This window comes from Symphalangus syndactylus, chromosome 14, assembly GCF_028878055.3.
Source record: "Symphalangus syndactylus isolate Jambi chromosome 14, NHGRI_mSymSyn1-v2.1_pri, whole genome shotgun sequence".
In the NCBI taxonomy this organism is placed as follows: Eukaryota; Metazoa; Chordata; class Mammalia; order Primates; family Hylobatidae; genus Symphalangus; species Symphalangus syndactylus.
Genome location: NC_072436.2, coordinates 39,341,820 through 39,363,340, shown reverse-complemented (window position 1 = coordinate 39,363,340; position 21,521 = coordinate 39,341,820). Strand labels below are relative to the sequence as shown.

The 21,521-nt window shown below is 47.6% G+C and overlaps 1 protein-coding gene across 1 annotated transcript in view; it reads right to left on the bottom strand.

The window, feature by feature from the left end:
* The window catches only part of ACOXL (acyl-CoA oxidase like), a 373,858-nt gene that overhangs the window by 60,731 nt on the left and 291,606 nt on the right, over positions 1-21,521 (bottom strand). Inside the window, 1 exon segment of the mRNA XM_055240922.2 lies at positions 12,026-12,096. Within this exon segment, the coding sequence (XP_055096897.1) occupies positions 12,026-12,096 (71 nt within the window).

Sequence of the window (21,521 nt, the reverse complement as noted above, 5' to 3'; positions counted from 1 at the left end):
TTTCTCTCATTGCTTTTAAGACTTTCTTCATCTTTAGTTTTCAGAACTTTAATTGTGATGTGTCTTGGTGTGAATTTCTTTGATGTATCCTATTGGTCACCCACTTCCTGATCCATAGGTTTATGTGTTTTGTCAAAATGGGGGGATTTTTCAATTATTATTTCTTTGAGTACTTTTTCAGCTCCATCTTCTTTTTCTATCTTTTCCTGGAATCCTAAATGATATAAATTTAGTTTTTGTTATAGTCACACAGGTCCTTGAGGCTCTGCTCTCTTTGTTTTTCACTCCATCTTCTTTCTGTTGTTCAGATTCAGTCATTTCTATTGTATCTTCCAGTTCACTTATTCTTTCCTCTGTTCTCTCCATTCTGCTGTTGAGCTCATCCACTGAGATTCTTATTTTAGTTTTTATGTTTTTCAGTTCTAACACTTCCATTTGGTTGTTTATATTTTCCATTTCTTTGCTGAGATGATTCTATTGGTGATGTTTTATTGTTTCATTTGTTTCAAGTATGTTCACTATTACTCATTGAAGCATTTTTATAATAACTGCTTTAAAACCTTTTCCAGATAATTTTAGCATCACTGTCATCTTGATATTAGTGTGTATTAATGGCTTTTTTCAATCAGTTTGATATTTTCCTGGTTCTTGGTATTGTGAGTGATTTTTGATTGAAAACTATGCATTTTGGTATTCTATGGTGAAACTCTGGATCTTATTTAAACCTTGTCTTAGGTAACATCCTGTGATGCTGCACCATCAGGGGAGGGTGATATACTGCAACCTCTGTGACCACCAAGGTTTGGAGATGCTCCTCGTTGCTGTTGGGGTGGGGTGCTGGCTCCTACTAGGGCCCTGCTCATCCCACTCTGGTTGGGAAGGGTAGAGTTGCCTAATTTCTGCTCCCCACATGGTCTCCACTGATGCTACCAGGGGGTGGCCTCATTACTATTGCAGCCAGTGGTTAAAGTCTTGACTGTCCCCATTTGGCCTTCTCTGACACCACCACAGTGGGGAGGGGGCAGGCTGACCTATTATTACTGGGTGGAGGAAGAAGTCCAGGCTCCCCAGATGGTCTCCAGTGACACTGTAGTGAGGCAGGAGGGGAAGGGAGGCTTCATTACTGCCAAGTGGAGATGAAAACCACTAGGCCTCCTCTGACACAACCGTAGTGGTGAGGTTGCATTGCCACATTATAGTCTCGTGAGTGTGGAGTCTGCACTCCCCACTGGGCCTTTCCTGGCATGGGTGAAGGTGGGACCACATATTTTTCTGTGCTGCCTGGCAGGAGGAGTCTTCTGTTTCCCCTAGCCCTTCCCCTCTTCCTCCTCCTCCTTCTTCTCTTTCTCCTTCTCTTTCTTCTCCTCATTTTTTTCTCCTCCTCTCCTCCTTATCCTCCTCCTTATCTACTCCCTCTTCTTCTCCTCCTCTTCCTTTTTCTCCTCCTCTTCCTTCTCCTCCTCCTCCTTCTACCACTTCTTCTCTCTCTTTTTTTTCCTTTGTGTGCATTAGCTTTTTCCAGGTTGCCAGCTTCTTCAGCTCTAACTCTGGAATGTATGAGGCACAAACAAAATTCAGGGAGTTCCTGCTGTGTCATTCTTTGAGTCCTGAAGTTCCTAGCTTGGTCTACTTTCTAGTTGTTATCTTTAAGAGTCTTTTATGTTTGTTTTAAATGTAATGTTCAGTGTTTTTAGTTGGACTTAGCAGAAGGAATAGGGATGAGTATGTCTCCAGCATCTTCCTGAGAAAAATGTGCATTTTTGAAATATATATTGTATGGTTGGGTGTTATTTTTCATCCAATCTGAGAGCCTTTCACTTTTAATAGGAGGTTTGTCTCACTTACGTAATAAATCTTAATCCTGATATTGAATATTATGTTTTGTGTACTTTCAAAATGTAACACATTAATCAATTATCAATAGGCTGTTATTAGCTGCCCTTTCCATCAGACAGGGGTTTCAGGAACACACCAAGTTGCCTTGTTCCCATCCCACTCCCAGTTTTTTACTATTATTATTATTTTATAGAGACAGAGTCTTGCTGTATTGCCCAGGCTAGAGTACAGTGGTTCAATCATACCTTAATGTAACCTCAAATTTCTAGGTTCAGGTGATTCTCCAGCCTCAACCTCCCAAATAACTGGAACTACAGGCATGTACCACCTTGCCTGGCTAATTTACTTTATAGAATTTTTTGTAGACATCTATGTTGCCCAGGCTGGTCTTGAACTCCTGGCCTCAAGTGATCCTTCTTCCTCAGCCTCCCAAAGTGCTGGGATTATAGGCATGAGCCACTGCCCTGGCTCATCCTGTCGTTTTTACAGTTCTAGAAGAGATAAAGGTGGAAAGATTTTCCCAAAGATGAAAACATTCCATCAGGAGACCCAAGAAGAGGAAGTGATTGGTTGACTGGGGCCTTCATGGTGGCCATTTTTCTGACATTTCATCCAGAACTAATTTCCTGCCTCCTTTTTTTATCCTTCCCTTCCTTGCTTCTTGTGTACCAGGCATTTTCCTGGGTTCTGGGAGAGGAAGGGAGAAGATCAAACCAATATTTTTCTTTTTCCCCATCTCAAAGTTTTTATCTATGGTGCTTTGTGGGTTTCTTTTTTTCCAATAGACTGTTGAACATTGTGAAATTAGCCAAAAAGAAAGCAGCTAAAATTTAGTAAGGGCAAGAGGAAGAGTTAAGCAGGTGCAGAGAGCAGAAATCTTCAAGTCTCTTAACATTTCCAGTTTTTAATCAGGGTGCAAATGTGGTTGGTTGTGGGCAGGGAGCTGCTTCAGTGTGACTGCTAGGCTTTGCCGCCTTCATCAATCCATCCAGCGTGACTTCTCATATAACTTTAGTGTTTACATCCCCCTCACTGTGTGCTGAAAAGTCTGGGATCCCCCTAGACACCTGGTAATTCTGTTAATGTCTGCTAGTCTGGATCCATATCTCAGAAGCTCCCTGATGGAATTTCTCCATGCTCTTGGCAAGTCACAAAAGAGATGTCTCCTGGGAACTTTAGCATCTTGATCTCTATTTAAATGGTGAAATGACAAGTCTTGGCCAGGCCCTGTTCTCTCCTCCCACTAACTTTAGTCTCTGAGGGCCAAATCTTGCTCTCAGTTTCCTATATATGACTTCTACCAAATCCTTCTAATTTTCTTTTCTCTGTAGTGATTTCCTCTCCTGCTGTCCTGTCTTCTAAAGTAGTCTGAAATGAAATCTGCCCCCAGAGCTGTGCACAGAGGAAATGGAGAACAGATCATTCAAGAAGGAACACCCCACCCGCAAGCCCTGTGCTAGACTCGCATGGGTAGGCATCCCCAAAGCGTTGCACCCTCCACACCTGGGCAGCTCGCTGCTTTTCTGAACACCAGGATTTGTACTTCCTAGCTGGTTCTCCATTTAGATGTTTATTTAGATGCTTGACAATGAAGTATCAACGAGCAGAGCAGGTGTAATGTCCTCATATACTGCTGCCATCTGTGTGCTCATATGCTCCTCTTAGGCAATTGGGCACATGTAGAGCTTGCTTCTGATGGCATTTGGATTGGAAAGACATTGGCCCATTTCTCCTTATAGCAGAACTTTGTGGAGGAGATAGGTGAAGTGTAAATGCACAGACAGCAGAGCAGCTCTGTTTGTGGCAAGAGAGGGAGCCCCTCTGCCTTCCCCCTCCTAATCCCCTACCACCCCTCTCCTTCTCTACTCCTGGCCCCTGGCCTGGACACCATGCTTTCAGAACAATTCTAGAGCAACTATTAGCTGGTGATGGCTTCTGCTGCATTCTCTCCCAGAGACACCTAACTTTGACATTAACTACTGGAAGACCCGTAAAGTCTTCTGAGCCAAGGAAGGAATATTGAATGCTATAATTTCAAGACAGCTATAGGTCAGCTGGGGAAATGTGCACAGCAAGAATGGAAGTTTCTGGATACCCCTCCCCTGGGAAGGCAGCTGTCTGGGGCCCCTATTTTGGCAGTCAGCTCTCAAGGCATGCATCAGTGCACCTGAAACACTCTATAAATGGAAAACTCAGAACACAACGTGTCACATCGACACCACCAGTATGCACAGTGGAACCCACACAGTTGGTTAAATTTAATTTCCTGCAGAGACATGGGGACATAGCTCAAATGTCACCTCCTCAGGGGAGTCTTCCTTAAACCCAGGTTGAGTTGAGTGCCCAACTGAGTGCTCCACTAGCTTCCCAAATTCCTTCGCTCTCGGCAATTAGCCCACTCCAAGGTGCTGAAGTGTCTGTCTCACCTATTTGTCGAGGAGCTACCTGAGGGTGAGGGCCACATTTTATGGATATTTGTGCCCTCAGTGCCTAGCACAGTGCTGGACACATAGTAGGCATTCATAAATGTTTCTGAAGAGGGACCGTGCCAGCCGCATCCAGAAAGCCACCAAAATGACCTTTCTGCTGACTTACTATGGAGCCTAGCATACTACCATGAAATTTCTTTTTTCTTTTTTTTTGGAGACAGTCTTTCTATGTCACCCAGGCTGAAGTGCAGTGGTGTGATCTCAGCTCACTGCAACCTCCGCCTCCCGGGTTCAAGCGATTCTCCTGCCTCAGCCTCCTGAGTAGCTGGGACTACAGGCATGTGCCACCACACCCGACTAATTTTTTGTATTTTTAGTAGAGATGGGGTTTCACCGTGTTAGCCAGGATGGTCTCTATCTCCTGACCTTGTGATCCACCCACCTCAGCCTCCCAAAGTGCTGGGATTACAGGTGTGAGTCACCGCGCCCGGCCTAAATATATATATATATTTTTAAGTTAAAAAGTTAGTCCTATGCCTCAAAGATCCCTTTCCAAAATTGAAGCTTCACTGGGAGGGATAATTTTTACCAATATTTTGGGGGGTTGGTTTGAGCTGAGCTTTGCAGAATACTTGACATAGGCTTGGCACTTGCAGGGGACCTCTAGGAGTGAAGAGAGTGAAGTATCCCGGGCTTCAATGGCATAGGAATGAGAGAAAACCATTTGTTGCTAGAAGTGTAGGTCTGAAACCTGATTTCTATGTCACCAGTAGTTCTTCTCCCAACTTTTTTTTTTTTTTATTTTTAGAGTTGGGGTCTTGCTCTGTCACACAGGCTGGAGGGCAGTGGCATAAACATAGCTCACTGCCACCTCGAATTTCTGAGCTCAAACAATGCTCCTGCCTTAGCCTCCAAATCTTTTCCCTTATTAAATATAAAAACATTAGAATATACTCTTCAAGTGAGCCAGGTACTAGAAAAACACTACCTGACACACAATAGGGACTCAGTAAACATTTGTTGAACAACTTATTTTAGGAACACTACCAGCCACACTCTTACTTCTTTCTGTGTGGCTCTAGCTTGCAAGGATAGGAGAAGGTGGAGGGAAAGGTAGAAGGGACCAGGGCTGGATTCCAAACCACAGCCCACCCACAACTCTTTATCTGCCACTCTTTATTACCTGTGTTATGGGAACTCTGCCACTCTTTATCACCTGTGTTATGGGAATTCAGAGCAAGGACTGACACTATTGATCCTGGACTGGGTTTGGAAATGCAGTCATACCCCAGAAAAGAATCCCCTTTTTTCCATGTGGAGGCCCCATCCCATGCCCAGCCCCAGATGATTGAATGGTGATGTGGGTACATGTGGTGCATTCACAGGGTGTGTGGCCACAACGGGCAGCCCCTGAGTGCCTCCGCTTGAGAGGGCGAGGGAAGCCCTTGCTGGTTGGAGCCTAGGACTCTCTCAATGGCATGGGGCCAAGATGAGGTCCTTGGGCATGGCAAGGGCCACCTGCAGAAGGAAGGACATCATGGTTTGCACTGTGCATGATGGAAGGTGTGTGTAGTTAATTATTGGCTGCTAGGTTTGGTGCTTAAACTAGCTACCACCTACACAGGTTGAGAAAAGGAAGAAAAAGCAGTTAGAATGCAGGAAAGAGGGAAAAACCCCACCTCACCCACTTGACAGGCTCAAACTGCTGCTGCTAGCCGCCTGTGAGGCAGGGACAGTCCCCTGCAAATGCCCTGCTTAGACACTTGGGTTGCCGTGGCAAGCACCTTATAAGAACCAAAGGCGTGAAGGCCTTCTCTGAGCACAAAGGCAGACAAAGGCACCTGCCTGGTCCTGCAGGACCAGTCCCCATGCTGGATACCCAATGGCTCAATTACTATGCCTTGGACCAAGGTGGGGGGTGGGTGAGGAGGAGAACTTTGGGAGAAGCGAAGCAGAAAGAATCTTTGTGACAATGACAATTTAAGAAACACTAGACAACCAGCTTGCTGGGGCGCTTCTAAACCTTCTGCGGGGAGGTGAAGCAGTGGAGCGGTCATGTGGAAAATTCCCTTTCTCCTCCATGCACAGTCATTCCCAAGCTGATGGAAAGGCATTGTTTTTCTTGTGAAAACCCTCATTCTGGACAGGATTCCATCAGGCTAGGAGAAAATGCCTTCGCCTGGGAAGAAGTTGTATTCAGTAAGCGTGGAGGACTGAAGGGCTGAGTCATGTCGATCCTCTTGGAGATTTTTAGATTCAAGGAGGATTCAAATGTGTCTGATTTCTTAAAATGTAATTAGACAGAGAAAGGGTTGCATCTGGCCAGACCATGGTGGCAGGGGATGTGGAGGGAGGCCTGGCGTCCCTCCTTCCACACGCTCCCAGGCTTCTTTATGCATTTGGGGGCAGCATTCATTCTTGGCTGGTAAGAAATCCTAAGGAAGCTTCCAGCAGCATTCAGCCCCCACACCTCCCATCAGTGGAGCCTTCCTGGGGAGCTGTCTCTGCAGGTTTGCTCAACCTGGGCTGCAGCTCTTGGCAGCTGTGCCCACCAACCCTGATGGGCCCCTGCACGTCCCACTGGGTAGACAGCAGCTATGAATACTGTTCTACATGTCTGCTCAGATCAAGGTATCATCTGTTGCACCACCAGACAGCCTGCCCACCTCAGCCAGCCCTCCACCTAGAACAAGAGGGAGCATGGTTGCTGCTGGTATGTGACAGCCAAAGGTTGCACTTAGGAGCAGAGATTCAAGGCAGTGCTATAAATAAGCCAAGTTTTATTTTCCTACAGGCAGCTTGGTTTTTCTACTGTTTGCTGCCCTAAATGTGGTAGATATCAGATCCACCTACAGACAGGCCTGCCTTGAGCCTCCCATGGTGCTTCTAGCCAGGTGCCTTTGGCAAGGTGACCGAGTCAGGCCACAGCTGGGACTGTGGCATGGGGAATGTTCCAGGCACTCACTCAACATCACTAGAGCAGGGAAGCCTTGCTCTGAGCCAACCCTTGTTCTATTGTCTTGTTCCAGGTATAACCCATCAGCCAAAGCTCCTTCAATACTAGCTCTTGTCTCCTGACCTGGTCAGAAGCATTTACCAGCAAGGGCCACTTTCCTCTGACCATTCTATTTAAATATTTTCCAGCTTATCCGAGGGAGGCAGGGAGGCTCTGTAGGCGATGGCTTCAGGAAGTTTTAGTCCCATGGATGCCCCTGGCTGGGGCTGTTATCTCCCACCCAAATTGGAGGCAGCTGCTGCCAGATATGTAAGAAACTCCCAGGTGTGCAAGAACAAAATGAGGTGTGATCATTTACATTCAGTAAATGATGGTGCGAGTGCAGACTGTCACCAGGAGATCTGTCTTCCTGCCAACTTCCACCCTAAACAGAGGCTCTGCTTTTTAAGAGGGGACAATCCTAGTGGGAGTGGGGACAGGGAGGGTCTGGACCAAGCACTGAGAAAGAGGCCTGCTAGGCAAAGTCAAACCATGTGACTGAGGGAGAGGCTTTGGCCTTGATTCAAAACTAGGCTGACCCAACGCCCTGGTTTGCCTGGGACAGTCATGGACTATGCCTGCCATCCAAGTTCTATTTTTAATGGTGCCCCTTTCACTCACACACACACAAAAATCCATGTTTGGATGATAAGTTTTGTGATTACCCTATTCCAAAGACGAGAAGGAGTTAGGCTAGAAATGCATCCACAGAGTGACATGTAGGACGTGGGGCTCCAAGAAAGTTCACTTGGCAGTGCCTGGAGGAGAGAGACGAGTGGTAGAAGGCCAGGTTGGTTCATTCTCAAGCATATTTAGAATTGCAGCCTTGTCGATAATTTTCACTCATGACTTTGCAGGGTGTGATGCTGGAAGGGTCTTTGGGGTGGTCTAATTTACATCCTCTTTTACTGGAAGAGGACATTAGGCTAAAAGAGATAAAAGTGACCTGCCCAAGGTTACACTCCAGTTGCTGGCAGAGTGGGGATAGAAACTTGTCCTTAAGGGGTCAGGTCCAGGTACTCTTTGCTGGGACAGAGGGAGATGGAGGACCCTGAAAGAGGCTGCAGAGGATGAACAGACACATGGAAACTTCCATGGCAGCTCCAGGAGAGGGAAGCGCCACAGACTACCCCACAGTTCCTAGATGGCGGGGGGGAGGACAGAGACTGGTGGGGTTTAGACTTGCTGAGCTTGCTTGGACATGAGCTCAGGTGACACCTGGAGTCACAGGCGAGTGCAGGTGGAGCCAAGGGCAAATGGGCTCTCCAAGGTAGTGACCGAGAGGGACCAAAGAGATTAATTGGCAAATAGGACTAAGAATCAGTGAAGAAATAGGTAGGTATGGAGATCAAACACAAACAGGGTCAAATGAGTAATTTATGGAATCTAAATATTGTTCTATGGTTCAAATTGTAGTGAAATCTGAGAGGCAACTCCTGATAACAGCTACCTTACCCTTGGGTACCGTTTCCCTAGCCCCCTTCTCGGGTCTGCAGTGGTGGGCAAACCTTAAGCCAGTAACAGCTTCTACCTCTGCTTGGTAGATGGGAAACTGAGTCACAGAGAAGCTGGCTTTCTCCTGTCTTACAGGACCCTCAGCAACAAGGGTGTGATTAACAAGCCTTGAGAGTGACTCCAGAAGCCTGCCACCACAGTACCCCTCATGGTTCCACTGCGGTCACACCTCCTGTGTGTGCTCTCATGGTGGTGAAGCAGTGGAGTGGTGGATTTTTCTACGAATTTGCTCATCTGAGTGGGCCCTGCAGGAAGAAGCCCAGCATGAGAGTCTGGGGACCCTGGCTTTCTGGTCCTAGTTCTATTGCTGGCTGACTAGCTATGCCATGGTGGCTAGTCACTTGTTTTCCTGTCCCTCCTGCTTTTTCTGGTTGTCAGATGAATGTTCTGGCTTGTGCCATCTTCAAAGTCTCAATGCTTTTGTCTTTGCAGGGGAATGTGACCTTGGTTCAGCCATCTGCTTAGCGATAAGTTCATCTCTTGCATCTTCTTGGCAGTCTGTCTATAGAGCATCTTCACAGGTTAGGCAAGGTGGAGCTATGTGATTGAGGGAGGGGCTTTGGACTTGAGTCAAAATTAATTGAACTTGAGCCTGGGACAATCATGGACCATGCCTGACATACAAGCTGCATTTTTAATGGTACCCCTTTAAATATTTGTGCTCAGATCTCAATTACCTTTGACAACGTAGAATGCAACATTGGATGGAATGTTTGACAATGTAGGAATGCATGCAAAATATAATTTTTAAAAATATCAGCTGGGCACAGTGGCTTATATCTGTAATCCCAGCACTTTGGGAGGCTGAGGCAGGTGGATCACCTGAGGTCAGGAGTTCAAGACCAGCCTGACCAATATGGTGAAACCCCATCTCTACTAAAAATACAAAAAATTAGCCAGGCGTGGTGGCAGACACCTGTACTCCCAACTAGCGGGCAGGCTGAGACAGGAGAATTCCTTGAACCCAGGAAGTGGAAGTTGCAGTGAGCCAAGATCGTGCCACTGCACTCCAGCCTGGGTGACAGAGCAAGACTCTGTCTCAAAAAAATATATATGTATCATATTTGTCCCAGATCTATGTTTTTTGCCTCCAACAAGTTTTCATGAGGTTAAGCTAAATGTGTGAATTTATTTCAGACAGTCTGCAAAGTGGATAGCTCACTAGAGCAAACATACAATCACCTGCAGGCTGACTGTAGTCAACATAATCTACTGTCACCCTGAATAGGTTTTCTCACATAACATCTACAAAAACCCAGCATACCATTGTCACACCCACATGGTGCCTTCTGATATGTGACATTAGAAAACCTCAATCTCCTGAAAAAAATCGTAAAATAGTTTCAGTATATATGAACTCAGCACACGTTTTTGTTCAGTGAAACTTCTTTCTTTGATGATGCCTGTTCAAATATTTGCAAATATTGAGAAAACACCCACATAAATCATCCTCTGTTCCTGAGGCCACACAGTCTGCAGAAACCAACAGGTAAGACACAAAATACTGAATGCCACTGGAGGTCACGCAAATTCCAGGAAACCTCCGGCCATCTTAGCCTTCCTCTCCCAACCCCAATCTGTTAGTTTCTAACCGAATGTGCTAGAGAAGCCAGCCAGAACACCATGAAAGTCAGCAAGAAGGTGAAATGGTGAGAGGAGGAGGGACCTTTGGGTAGCATCTCTTTTCACCTCTCGCTCTAGATGTGAAGAAACTCAGAGGGGGCTGTGGCATCCCAAGTTGGGGAGGCCATGAGGACCACTAGAAGCAGGCCTGGAGGTGTGGTCTCTGGGGCTGGGCTCCGTCGCTGCCCTCTATGACCCAAAATGCCTCTGAGATGCCCACATAACCTCCAGGGGAGCCCAGGATTTTCACCTCCTGAAAATGGGGAGGGATGGACAGTAGGAGAAGAACAAGAGAGAAGCAAGAAGAAGCTAATAGTAGGAGAAAACACGGGACGGAGGGAAGAAAGACCAAAGGCCGGTGAGCAGAGAAAAGAGGTGAGCATCCAGGGCCCAAGAGCTGCTTCAGGGTCACGGAAAGCCAGCCTGCACCTGGAAGGAAAGGTCCTTGCAGAACAGAACTTAAAGCAGGAAACAGAGAATTAAGCGTGGAAAACAAGAAATGCCCATGTGCCTGAATCTATATCATTCTAAGTCAGTGTATCAGACGCCCAGGACTCTGACAAATCAGTGTTCCCAGACAAACCCAACACTTGGTATGAGCAGCACTTCTTTATTATAAGACTGACATCACTGAAAGCTTTTTTTTTTTTAAAGACCAAAAATATCACATCTTAGGCAAATGAGTTGAAAATCCCTCAGAGTGACACCCTATTTTTTTCCACCCATTTCTAAAGTCAGAGGACACCTGGTAAAGAAACTGGTTTTTAGGTAAAGAAATGCAATTCCTGGTGCACGCGGTTTCCTGGTGGTACAGCACTGAAGTGACATCATGGAAATATTTGTGCCTCAAGGTCAGTCTGCAAGGTTTCTGTGTGAAAGCATGAGTCTCAGTCAGTGGTGGGAAAGTATGTGTGCACACCTTTGTGATCTGCTGCTGTTTACTGCTCTCTGCTTCAAAGACAAAGTTTTAATTAAATCCAGGTGGGCAGCTTGCCAGGGTTTTCCACACTTTTGGCTCACCTAGGTATGCAGCCTAAGTATAGGTTATACCATTTGGAAATGCCTCTGCTCCTGTCATTTGGAAGGAAATAAAACAATTGTTACTTAGGGCCGGGGGTTGGGGGGAAGAAGTTTGTCTTCCACTCAAGGGCAAGGAATCTATGACATAAGATGCTCATTCTGGTGGTGAATATGACAGTCTAATTTGTGTAGCATTCCTTACGGTGACAAAAGTAGGAAGCAGCAGACTGGGAACGTATGGAATCCTTTGTCTTAATTAAAAATATAGTGGGAGATGTGGAATTTGGCCAAGCCTCATAAATCTGCTAAAAAAGCATCAAGACTCTGTCAGATAAGTTTAAATAGAACCAACTGAGCCCTCTGGAGAGTTAAACAGATTCCCCACTCGTGTGGACACCCACTTTCCTGTCACTTTCCCACACTCCGCAGGCAGCAGTGGTGCTCATTAACCAGCAACCCTCCAATTCGCCTATGACAAGCTTATCCCCCTGGAGCACACGATTCAGAGATGATAAATTTACTCCCGCTTGTAAAAATGAAACTCTCCTCAGGGCAATAAAAATGCTCTGAGCCTTTAGGAAATAAGTTTCTTTATCTGATAACTTACCTTCATTAACAAAGTCTGGTCCTCTTGGTCAGGACAGCTCTTCACTGCCAGGGAGAACTGCTCTAAGGTAACTGGAAGGGAAGAAATGGAAATTGTGAATGACTTCACTTCTGCCTCCGAGCCCTTCTGATATGAAGGAGGACACTGTGGTTATAACAGACGTAAATAGCATGCTGTCCGTCCTTCCTTGGTGACACGGCAGAGCTCCCCAACTGTCCCTGCATGGGTCGGGGTCCCCACACAGCGACTTCTCCACCCCATCAGATAGAGTCATTACAGTAGAGTACAAGGCCATTCCCATCAGCAAAGCTCCTCCCTAAACTGCCAGGAGGTCCTGGGTTCAGCTTCCTTTTGGGCCATCTTGTCCCCAGAGATGACACTCTATCCCCATTTCCGGGGACCTTCACTGAGAAGACTCCAACTGCCTTTGTAAATTTGACAGTGCTAATTTAAAAAATCTCAATCTTCCATCATGATTTCCATGGCTTTAACTCTTCTCTTGGTGTATGGCCCCAAGTGTTGACTCAAACCCCACAAACTGCCCCGAATATATGAAGTCGTCTTTCTCCAACCAACCTTCTCAAGGAGAATAGGGAAGATAAACCCAAGAAGGTTTACGAAAAAAAAAAAAGTTTTAATAATCCATTGAAATTGGCCATGAAAGCTCTAGGAATGTTAATCTAGAAAATTTACACAAATTACATTCCCCTTCTCATATTTATGGCCAGGTTCTCACCAAAGGCTCACTTAGGTGGTCATCAATTTTTATTTTGATGTAAGCCACAGACTGCCCTCCTGTAGGCTGTGTTGACTGTATTGTTTCATGCTTGAAAATGCTCCCACAATTCTCTGCCACCCTCAGATTTAAAACCACTTATTTGACAGGCATTAAGGCTTTTACTAAGTTAACCCATCTAGATTAGCCTTTGATTGCTATACTCAAAGCTGCATTCACTCTTTACCCTCTATGACCCTTCATTGCTCTCTGCTGGGAACAGTTCTGCCTCTTGTCTTTGAGTAGAGCCAAACCCAGTCCTCCAATTGAACATCCCAAGCCCACCCATCCAGCCATTAAAGACACTGATTGCCCTCTGGTCCCATCCCAACTCCCACAGATCCCACAAAGGTGGGCAGAGCTAAACTCAGCCTCAAGGCTGAGGGACAGTCTGATTCCAATGATTTGACCTCAAGCATGCCTGGATGTCATGTCTACAAATACGGATTATTTTAAAGAGAACTATATCAGCAATAATGAATTTTCATCAAGAAAATATTGCCTGGGTATGTTGTTTGCAGTTTTCAATGTTACTCTGAAATAGAATTCCTTAGACTGCTTTCATCTCTGGCTAAATTACTCCATGCAATCTTGACTGCTATCAATTGTATCTGGGGCTGATTATTTCTTCCAAGTTTAAATTTTGCTTTTATCCAGTCAAGACTACTTGGGATCCATAGAGAGATCAATGTTGCCTTCCACACGTTCTCCAATGCATATACCCACCCAGTCTTCAATTGGCTGAAGCCAGGGTTAATTACATAGAATCATCAATTTAATCTTTTTTAAAAATTAACTTTGCCTATAAAAGGGGCTCAGCAGAAACTTGTACAGTGAGATAAGGGCCCAAGCTGTGTTAAGTTTACACGAATGCTTTTGCTGTCACTCATTCAGAATATACCTGCCTGGGGAAGACCCTGGAGGCAAGACCTCTCTCCCTCAACTCCGTCCTCAGTTTTGGACTTTTGCTGTGATCTGATTTGGTGTGATAACATATTGATCTCTGACTACTGTCTGAGGATGGCTAAAGAATAATCTACAAATTCAGGTGCTAGGTTTCTTTAGATCACCTTTTTAAGGTGGCTATTTTATTTGGTAAAAGTTTATGCTGTAACTTAGAATCTTACTTAGTGCGGGTCAGGGAAATTGAAACACTTGCTTCCTTAGAGAGCTACTGGATTCTCACCGACAGCTCTCTCCTCTGCGGTGACCCTGTGTTCATACTTCTCACTGCCTGTGCACTGGACTCCACTACGATACTTTTCGTTGTCATAGACATAGCAGCCACTTCAAGTTACCTTGAACTCTGTACATCCAATCCAAAGCAGTCGACTTCCATACCAAGCCAGCCCTTTCCAACTTTTTCCCATTTCTGTGGGACTATCATCCTCCAGCCACCAGGCCACTGAGCCTGATTCTTTGATTTCTCCCTCAGCGTCCCATGCCTGCTGACTCTTGTACGATGATGTCCCTTGGATGCACCACTTTCCCACAGTAGTGCTGCCACTTTGATTCCTGGAGAACTTCTCGCTCTTTCCCAGCCTCCATGCCCACCGCTGCCACCACTCTGAGCCTGGCCCTGCTGGAGCCCTATGCCTATGGCCTGCATTCCTCCTCACCACACCAGGCCTAGCCCCTCTTCCCCATGCAAACCACCCTGATGGCTCCTGACTCTCATTCATGCAGGGTTCCATCTTGGGCCATGCACTCCCTCCCTGTCTCCTCAGGTTGGCCAGGATCCCACCTGATATGGTTTGGTTGTGTCCCCACTCAAATCTCATCTTGAACTGTAGCTCCCATAATCTCCACATGTCGTGGGAGGGGATGCAATGGGAGGTAAATGAATTATGGGGGTGGTTACCCTCTATGCTGTTCTCATGATAGTGAGTTCTCATGAGATCTGATGGTTTTATACGTGGCATTTCCCCCTTTTGCTCGGCACTTTTCCTTCCTGCCACCATGTGAAGAAGAATGTGTTTGCTTCCCTTTCTGCCATGATTCTAAGTTTCTTGAGGCCTCCCCAACCCTGCAGAACTGTGAGTCAATTAAATCTCTTTCCTTTATAAATTACCCAGTCTTGGGTATGTCTTTATTAGCAGCATGAGAAAGAACTAATATACCACCCTTCTCCAGGGCCAGCATGAGGAGTAGTCTCAACACAGGTTTGGCATCAGACAGACCTGACTTTAAACCTTCCCTCTGCCACTTCCAGCTGTGTGTCCTTAGACAAGTCACACAGCCTTGCTGAGCCTCGCTTCCTCATCAGTGATGTGTGGAGCCTGGAGCCCACTTGCTGGAGCAGGTGTGAGGCTGTGTGTGAAGAAACGGTGCTGGCAGTGAGTCTGCACTCCATCTCAGGTTCCTGTACAAAGCTATCTCTAAGTCTCCCCTATTCCCTGTTTGATGCCTTGATGTGACACATGACACATGGAGTTTTTCTTTCCCAATCAGTCTCTAGTGTTTAGATGTCTGGGCTGCCCTGGCCTCAGGAGAGGGTGCAGGAGATGGGCTTGGATCCTATCCCAGACTCTGTCCTATCCCCATGATGTCCAGCATGCCCACAGCCATGACCCCGTTTTGTGGAACTGGATTGAAGTGCGTGTGTAGGAACACAAGGCCACACTTCAGTCCAGTTCTCTTCATGGGCTGGCTGAGTTTTATAGGCCTAGCAGCCTACAGCCCTTCCTACACAGATGACAAAAACTAACCATCAGAACAGAGGCCCAACAAAAGCAGCATGCATCTATGTCTCGGTTTTTTCCCCTCACCCTAGATGTCAGTGTGACACAGGCTCCTATGCCAATGCAGGTTTCTCTCTCCCCTCACCCCACTCTCATTTGTACCAAATCCCAAAAGAGAAGAGGGGGTGAAAACCATTAGGTTTTCATAAAGACATACCCGAGACTGGGTAATTTATAAAGGAAAGAGGTTTAATTGACTCACAGTTCTGCAGGGTTTGGGAGGCCTCAGGAAACTTACAATCATGGCAGAAGGGGAAGCAAACACATCCTTCACATGGCGGCAGGAAGCAGTGCTGAGCAAAAGGGGGAAAAGCCCCTTATAAAACCATCAGATGTCATGAGACTCACTCACTATGAGAACAGGTCTGTGCGGCCACTTTCCCTGATAGCTGATTCACTGACAACTTGCAAGAAAAGCCTCATGACAAGTTGACATTTCACGACCCCTCCCTTCTTCCTCCCCAACTTTTAAATAAGAGGAAAAAAACCTCAAAATGAAAACATTTGTTGTATCTACTTTCTTCTACCTGTGTTGCTGATTCAAGGGGTCGACTGCCTAATGAAAATAAGATACGCAGCCAAACTAGTGCCAACAAAATGCAAAGTCTCACTGGGGCATTAGTCTCCCTAAGGGACTGTCGGTGGAGTCACTTTCTTGCTTCAACATGTATTGTCTCAACTGCTCTTAAGTGTTCCAGTACTGTTCATGTCAGTAGTGGGAGGCTGAGGCTGCCACCTGTCTGAGTAGAGTTCAGTTCTCCTTGGTTGGACCTTTCCACCTTTGTGTGACAAAAGAAGGGAGAACAAGAGACTTTTAGACAACAAGTAGCTTTGAGGTTGGGGATCAAGGAGAGGAAGCATAGGGAAATAAACACCTGATTCAAGTAAACAGTGGTCATTTGGGAGAAAAAAATATGGAGCAGCATGAAACAGGTTTCCTCTTCTGTGTATGTGCTGCAATGGCTGGCAGTAAATTATCTACAATGGCCTCATCCCCTGCAGTCATTGCTGTAGGGTAGAACCTTACAAAACGGGAGATACGTAACACTCAAGGAAATGGTTGCACCTAGAATAAATTTCATTATAACATCCTGTTTCGAATAAGGGGGAAGACAAAAGGAAGCAAACCCACAATACCATTGTACTGATTTTTCTCTTGAAATATTGCTGGTCAGATTGGGCACCTGTCACTAAGTTAGCAGGTACAGTTGACCCTGACCTATAACCTGCACCTGGGGCTGCAGTGCTCAGAAATCCTGTCTCAGAATGTTCTTTCAGCTTCTCTCTCAATCTTTGCGCCAGGGCCCTGCCCCTGGGGCTAAGCTTTAGAGGGCCCTGCCCATGGGGCTACAGGGACTGCCCACCTGGAACTTGCATCCACTCCTCCAGGGACCAACACTCTCGTTTCCTGACCCAAATACCTTAAGCCTCTTTTCTGCGATGTGTTGCTGCTGGGGAGCCACACCACTGCCGTGTCCACTCTAGACCCATGGGGTAGCCAAGGGGCAGCTGATTGCAGGGATGTGGACAGACCTTGAGTGTCTAGATCAGATGATCTGCACAGTGTAGGGTAGAGCTGGAGGTACAATGAGAGAGAGGTGGGCCAAGGGGCTGCTTCTCACCATGCTGCAGAGTTCACATAACTGCTAGGAGCCTGGGCATTCTAAATTCGAATCTGGCCTTCTGGATGAACAAAGCTACATTTGTCAGGGCAGGAGGGCAGAGTAGATTTTCTTCAACATGTTGTAAGCCTGCTTTGTAATTCTGCCCTGGGCCCCGCATAGGAGGGGCAGGCTCCTTCCTGGTAGGGAAGGAAGACCTGGCACTAAAATACCAGGTCCCTGGAAAGAGGAGATTGCACCAGCTGAGCTTCAGTCTGGTAGGGGAACGTGGCTCTCATCTCAGATACCTACAGTGAAGAGGAGGAAGCCAACTCCCTCTTAGTGGTGGCAGAAATATGGGGGCTGACACCTACCCCTCCATGGAGAGTTCCTCTGGAGGAGTTTGATGGCTGAGCATTGCTGGGAACCAGGCACCCTTCTCTAGAAGCAGCGACCTCCCTTACTGAGGCTTCCCTGGCACCAGAAGTAGAGGGCCCCATGTCTCCTCACCAGCCTCTCCTTGGGATCCTTGAGGGTCAAGCTCCCCAGCACCCATATCTGAGGCTCCTGGCCAGGGGCCCCTTATCGATGACTCCTTCTCCACTGACTGCACCACGAGGTGGGACACTGCGGCCACTGTCCCTCAGCACTCTCCTCCCACCTGTGTGTGACTGCGGCACTCTCAGCTCATCGTGCAGAGCTGTCTGCCACTCCAGACAGCTTCTGAAGTCCCCCACCCACCTCTTTTTCATAACACAACAGAGAAACGTTGAAAGAGAGAGAGAGAGAACCAAAAGGCTTCGTTTTGCAGAAAGAACTCTGGCTTTGTTTTCAGAATCAACACAGAGGGTTGACAGGGGCCTTTAACTTCTTTGCAACCAGCAGTCATGGTGCAGCCAGTCTCCTGCATGTTGAGATGTGGTGGGGGGTGTGGAGCTGGCCCTCGGGGGACCTCCACGAGAGGGTGAGGGCCCTGCTCACTGTCCCCCAGGCTGCCCTGTCAGAAAGCACCTCTGTTCCAGAGAGCAGCAGAGCATGACACATGTGGCCCTCCTTTTCTCTGGCCCCACACCTGGGAGCCCACAGGGGCCAGCATGCATCTCTTCTCTGGCAGACAAGCTCTCGGTCTACACTAAGTCTCAACATGTTTTCTGCCCTGAACACTGGGATCTCAGCACTTCCCAAGGGACAGCTTCCTCCAGGATAGTGATGGGCTACCGCTCCTCCAACGCCAACCCTCCTTTCGACCCCCACTGCCACCACCTCTTTGCAGATCTTTGTCCTCTGGCTTGCTGGTCACATCCACTTGTTTTGGTCTCCATCCTCCATCCAGTTCCACTCTGGGTCTCTTTCTCCAAAGCACCGCATCCCCTAAAGCCAGGAAACTTTCCCTCCAGGGAGTCCTGGGGTGACGGTCACTCTCCAACTCCTTCCCTTCCTTGGCCACCTACTGCTGCTCAGCAGAGGCTAAGCTCCATGATGTAGCATCTGGCACACCTCATGACCCAACCTGGCCCACTTTTCCAGGCTCATTCTCTCAATATTGTTTCTTGGCCTTTCTCCCAAACACCTTCCTCTTGACAAGGCAGGCCCCTTGTCATTCCATGTTCAAGCCCTTCACTCTGCCACCTCCACTTTTGTCCACTCTATGGCTTCTTCCCATCCTGCACAGCCACGTCCCCACCTTCGGGATCCTATGCATGTTTCAAGACCCAGCACCAATGGGTCTTCTGTGACACCACGTGGGAGCCTGCACCTCTCATGGGCTCTCCCGCTCCATGTGTGTGTGCACCCTGTGTTCACATCCTATTCCCTCTGCTGGATTGAAAAGCATCACATTGTTCTGGTCATCTGAGTCCTAAGTCTGGCAAATAGAAGGCACTGAAAACCTTCTACGCAAATAAACTACGCGAGTCTATACTAAGACTAAGACTGTATTTCCCTAGGCAGGCAAAATACCAGTTTGTCCAGTCCCGGGGATGGGAACGTAATGGGGGCTGACTGACATCTTGGAAGTCTTTATTCTAGACTGAGCCATGGGAGTGAGATGTGGAGAACTGGTTGCCAAATCCTAGATGTGAGCAGTTCCCAAAGGGGCTGGGGGTCCTGAAGGAGCCCAACCTGCCTGCCGTGTTCTGGGCTCAGGGAGAAAAGCAGCTGCCCTCTCTCCACATGGGGGGCATTGCACACCTGAGACATTCATCCTCCTTCTTAGGGCTCTCTGCTGGTTGCTAAGGGAACAATCTGTAGTCTTTGGCTCAGGCACAAAGTCGGGAGACAGAGCACAGTGGTCACCCGCTTTCTTGAAAGGCAGAGCCCTTTCAGCTTGGGGCAAATGCACCATTCACTCAGGAAGAGATGACGGTGCAGCTCATCTGGACCCCTTCTGGAGCCCATGGACTCCCTGTGTGCAGGGGGCTGCCCTCTCCCGTGGTGGACAGTGGCAGGCTCTCCCCTATTTGACATGGCCTTGGCTCACCATGGCCAAAGGCTGCTTCCTGGGGCCTGTTCCAGTCTTAGCCAAGAGCAAGGTGTAAAGCCAGGGGCAGCCAGAGGCAGCAACCACTGTCACCACATCTTTTCCCCAGTGTCATCTCCACCAGCCAGTGTGAGCCTCCCCATGGCCCGGCTCTGTCCCATCTGCAGATCCCCCTTCACCTGCATGGAAGGACAACTTGGACACTAACACTCAGCTGGAGCCCACCACCACCACCACTGTCCCATCAGTGGAACAAGAGTCAGCCAATTTTGGGAAACAAACACTGTGGATTCCAGTGTCACACTTAAATTGGGAAGATAATGGATAGGACAGCTGCAATTGCCTCAGGCGTGGCATTGATCCTGTTTTCCACCTTGCAGCGATTCACCCTCCCATTTAATATAGTGCTCAGGCTTAGGACCTGGATGTTATGAGGCCCCGCAGTCCTCTCTGCCACGCGCCTGTCTCGGCATCTGCATGTGTGGCCCCAGGTCACGCATGTGCCACACGTCCAAGCTGAGTTGGACCCAGTTCTCTCTCCACCTTGGTGCCCAGAAGCAGCCCTTCCCTCGTCACCCTTGGCTTTTCCTCAGAGCTCACCCTCCACCTGGAGGCCCTCCAGGCCCCTTTGCCCTCGCACCTCCAGAACCCACCCCTCCACGCAGGCCTGCTGCTGTTGCTCCTCAGTTCCTGTCCTCAGAGCTGTTCACCTCCACACCTGAAGAAATCTTCCCAAAGCTTTTTCCAAGACTCCCCACTGACAGTGGGAGTTGACAATGACAGCTACTGGCCTTGGCACTCAGGCCCTGTGGGACCCTGCTGTTCACCCTCACATTGGCCCTACACCCCAACCACACCAAGCCACAAGCACCTTCCCAAGTCATCCACGCACTTCATGCCTCCCTCCTTGTTCTTCCATCTGCTCGGAATGTCCTTTCCACCTTCCAGATAGCTAAATTCTACCTGCCCTTCAAAAGGCAAAGTTTCAAATGCTGCTTGCCTCACTGGAACTTCATGGGGAGCCGCGTGGACCCTGCACCCCCTGCCCAGCTTGTGTCTCTTCCGTGTTCTCTCAGGGCTCCTAGTCTACGGGGGCTCTCATCTCAGTTCTGACCAGTGCTCCTTGGGTTTCATACTGGACCTTTTATTTTAAACAGCCACTCCTTGGCTGTTTCATACTGGACCTTTTATTCCCGGAGTGTAGCACAGTCCTTGACACACAGCAGGCTTTCAACAAATATGGGGCGAGAAGGGTGGATAAGGGAATGAGGAAGGGTGCACCACATCAGGATTGTTTCTGAAGGATAGCTGCGTAGATGCCAGATTCAGGAGAGGTAGCTCCACAGTTTCAATGTTTATTTTGCATGCAGCAGTAGGACGCTGAGAGATGGAGCAAGCTGCAGCTTCTCAGGACCTTCTGCTGTATTGGTCCTATGGTCTGAGGCAATATTGTGATTCTATTCCGTAGGACCAACGCGGTCTGTGTGATTCTTACAAGAAGAAAGAATAGAGGCAAACTGAGCTCAGCTGCTCACAGCTACCACAGGTCCTGAGCAGCTGCGACCTTAGGCACCTCTGGTGTTAGGGCAGAACCTGGGTGTCTCCTTAAAATAGCAGAATTACTAGAAAAACTCAACTGCATGCCCATGGCCTGGAATGGGTGTGCATAAAATTTATTTTGTCTTAAACTGCTCAGGATTGAAGAATGATAAAATATGCACAAGGCAAGGAACTCTAATATCCACTGCACCAAGAAGCTGGTTTACATACTGAGAAACAGCTGTTTTGAACATTTTTGAAAGCCATTTTTTTCTGCTATGTTATGTTTTCTAGACTGACCTACTTGCATGATTCATGCACTTTAATCTTCTAGCTCACAGAAAGAACTGGTTAGAAACCA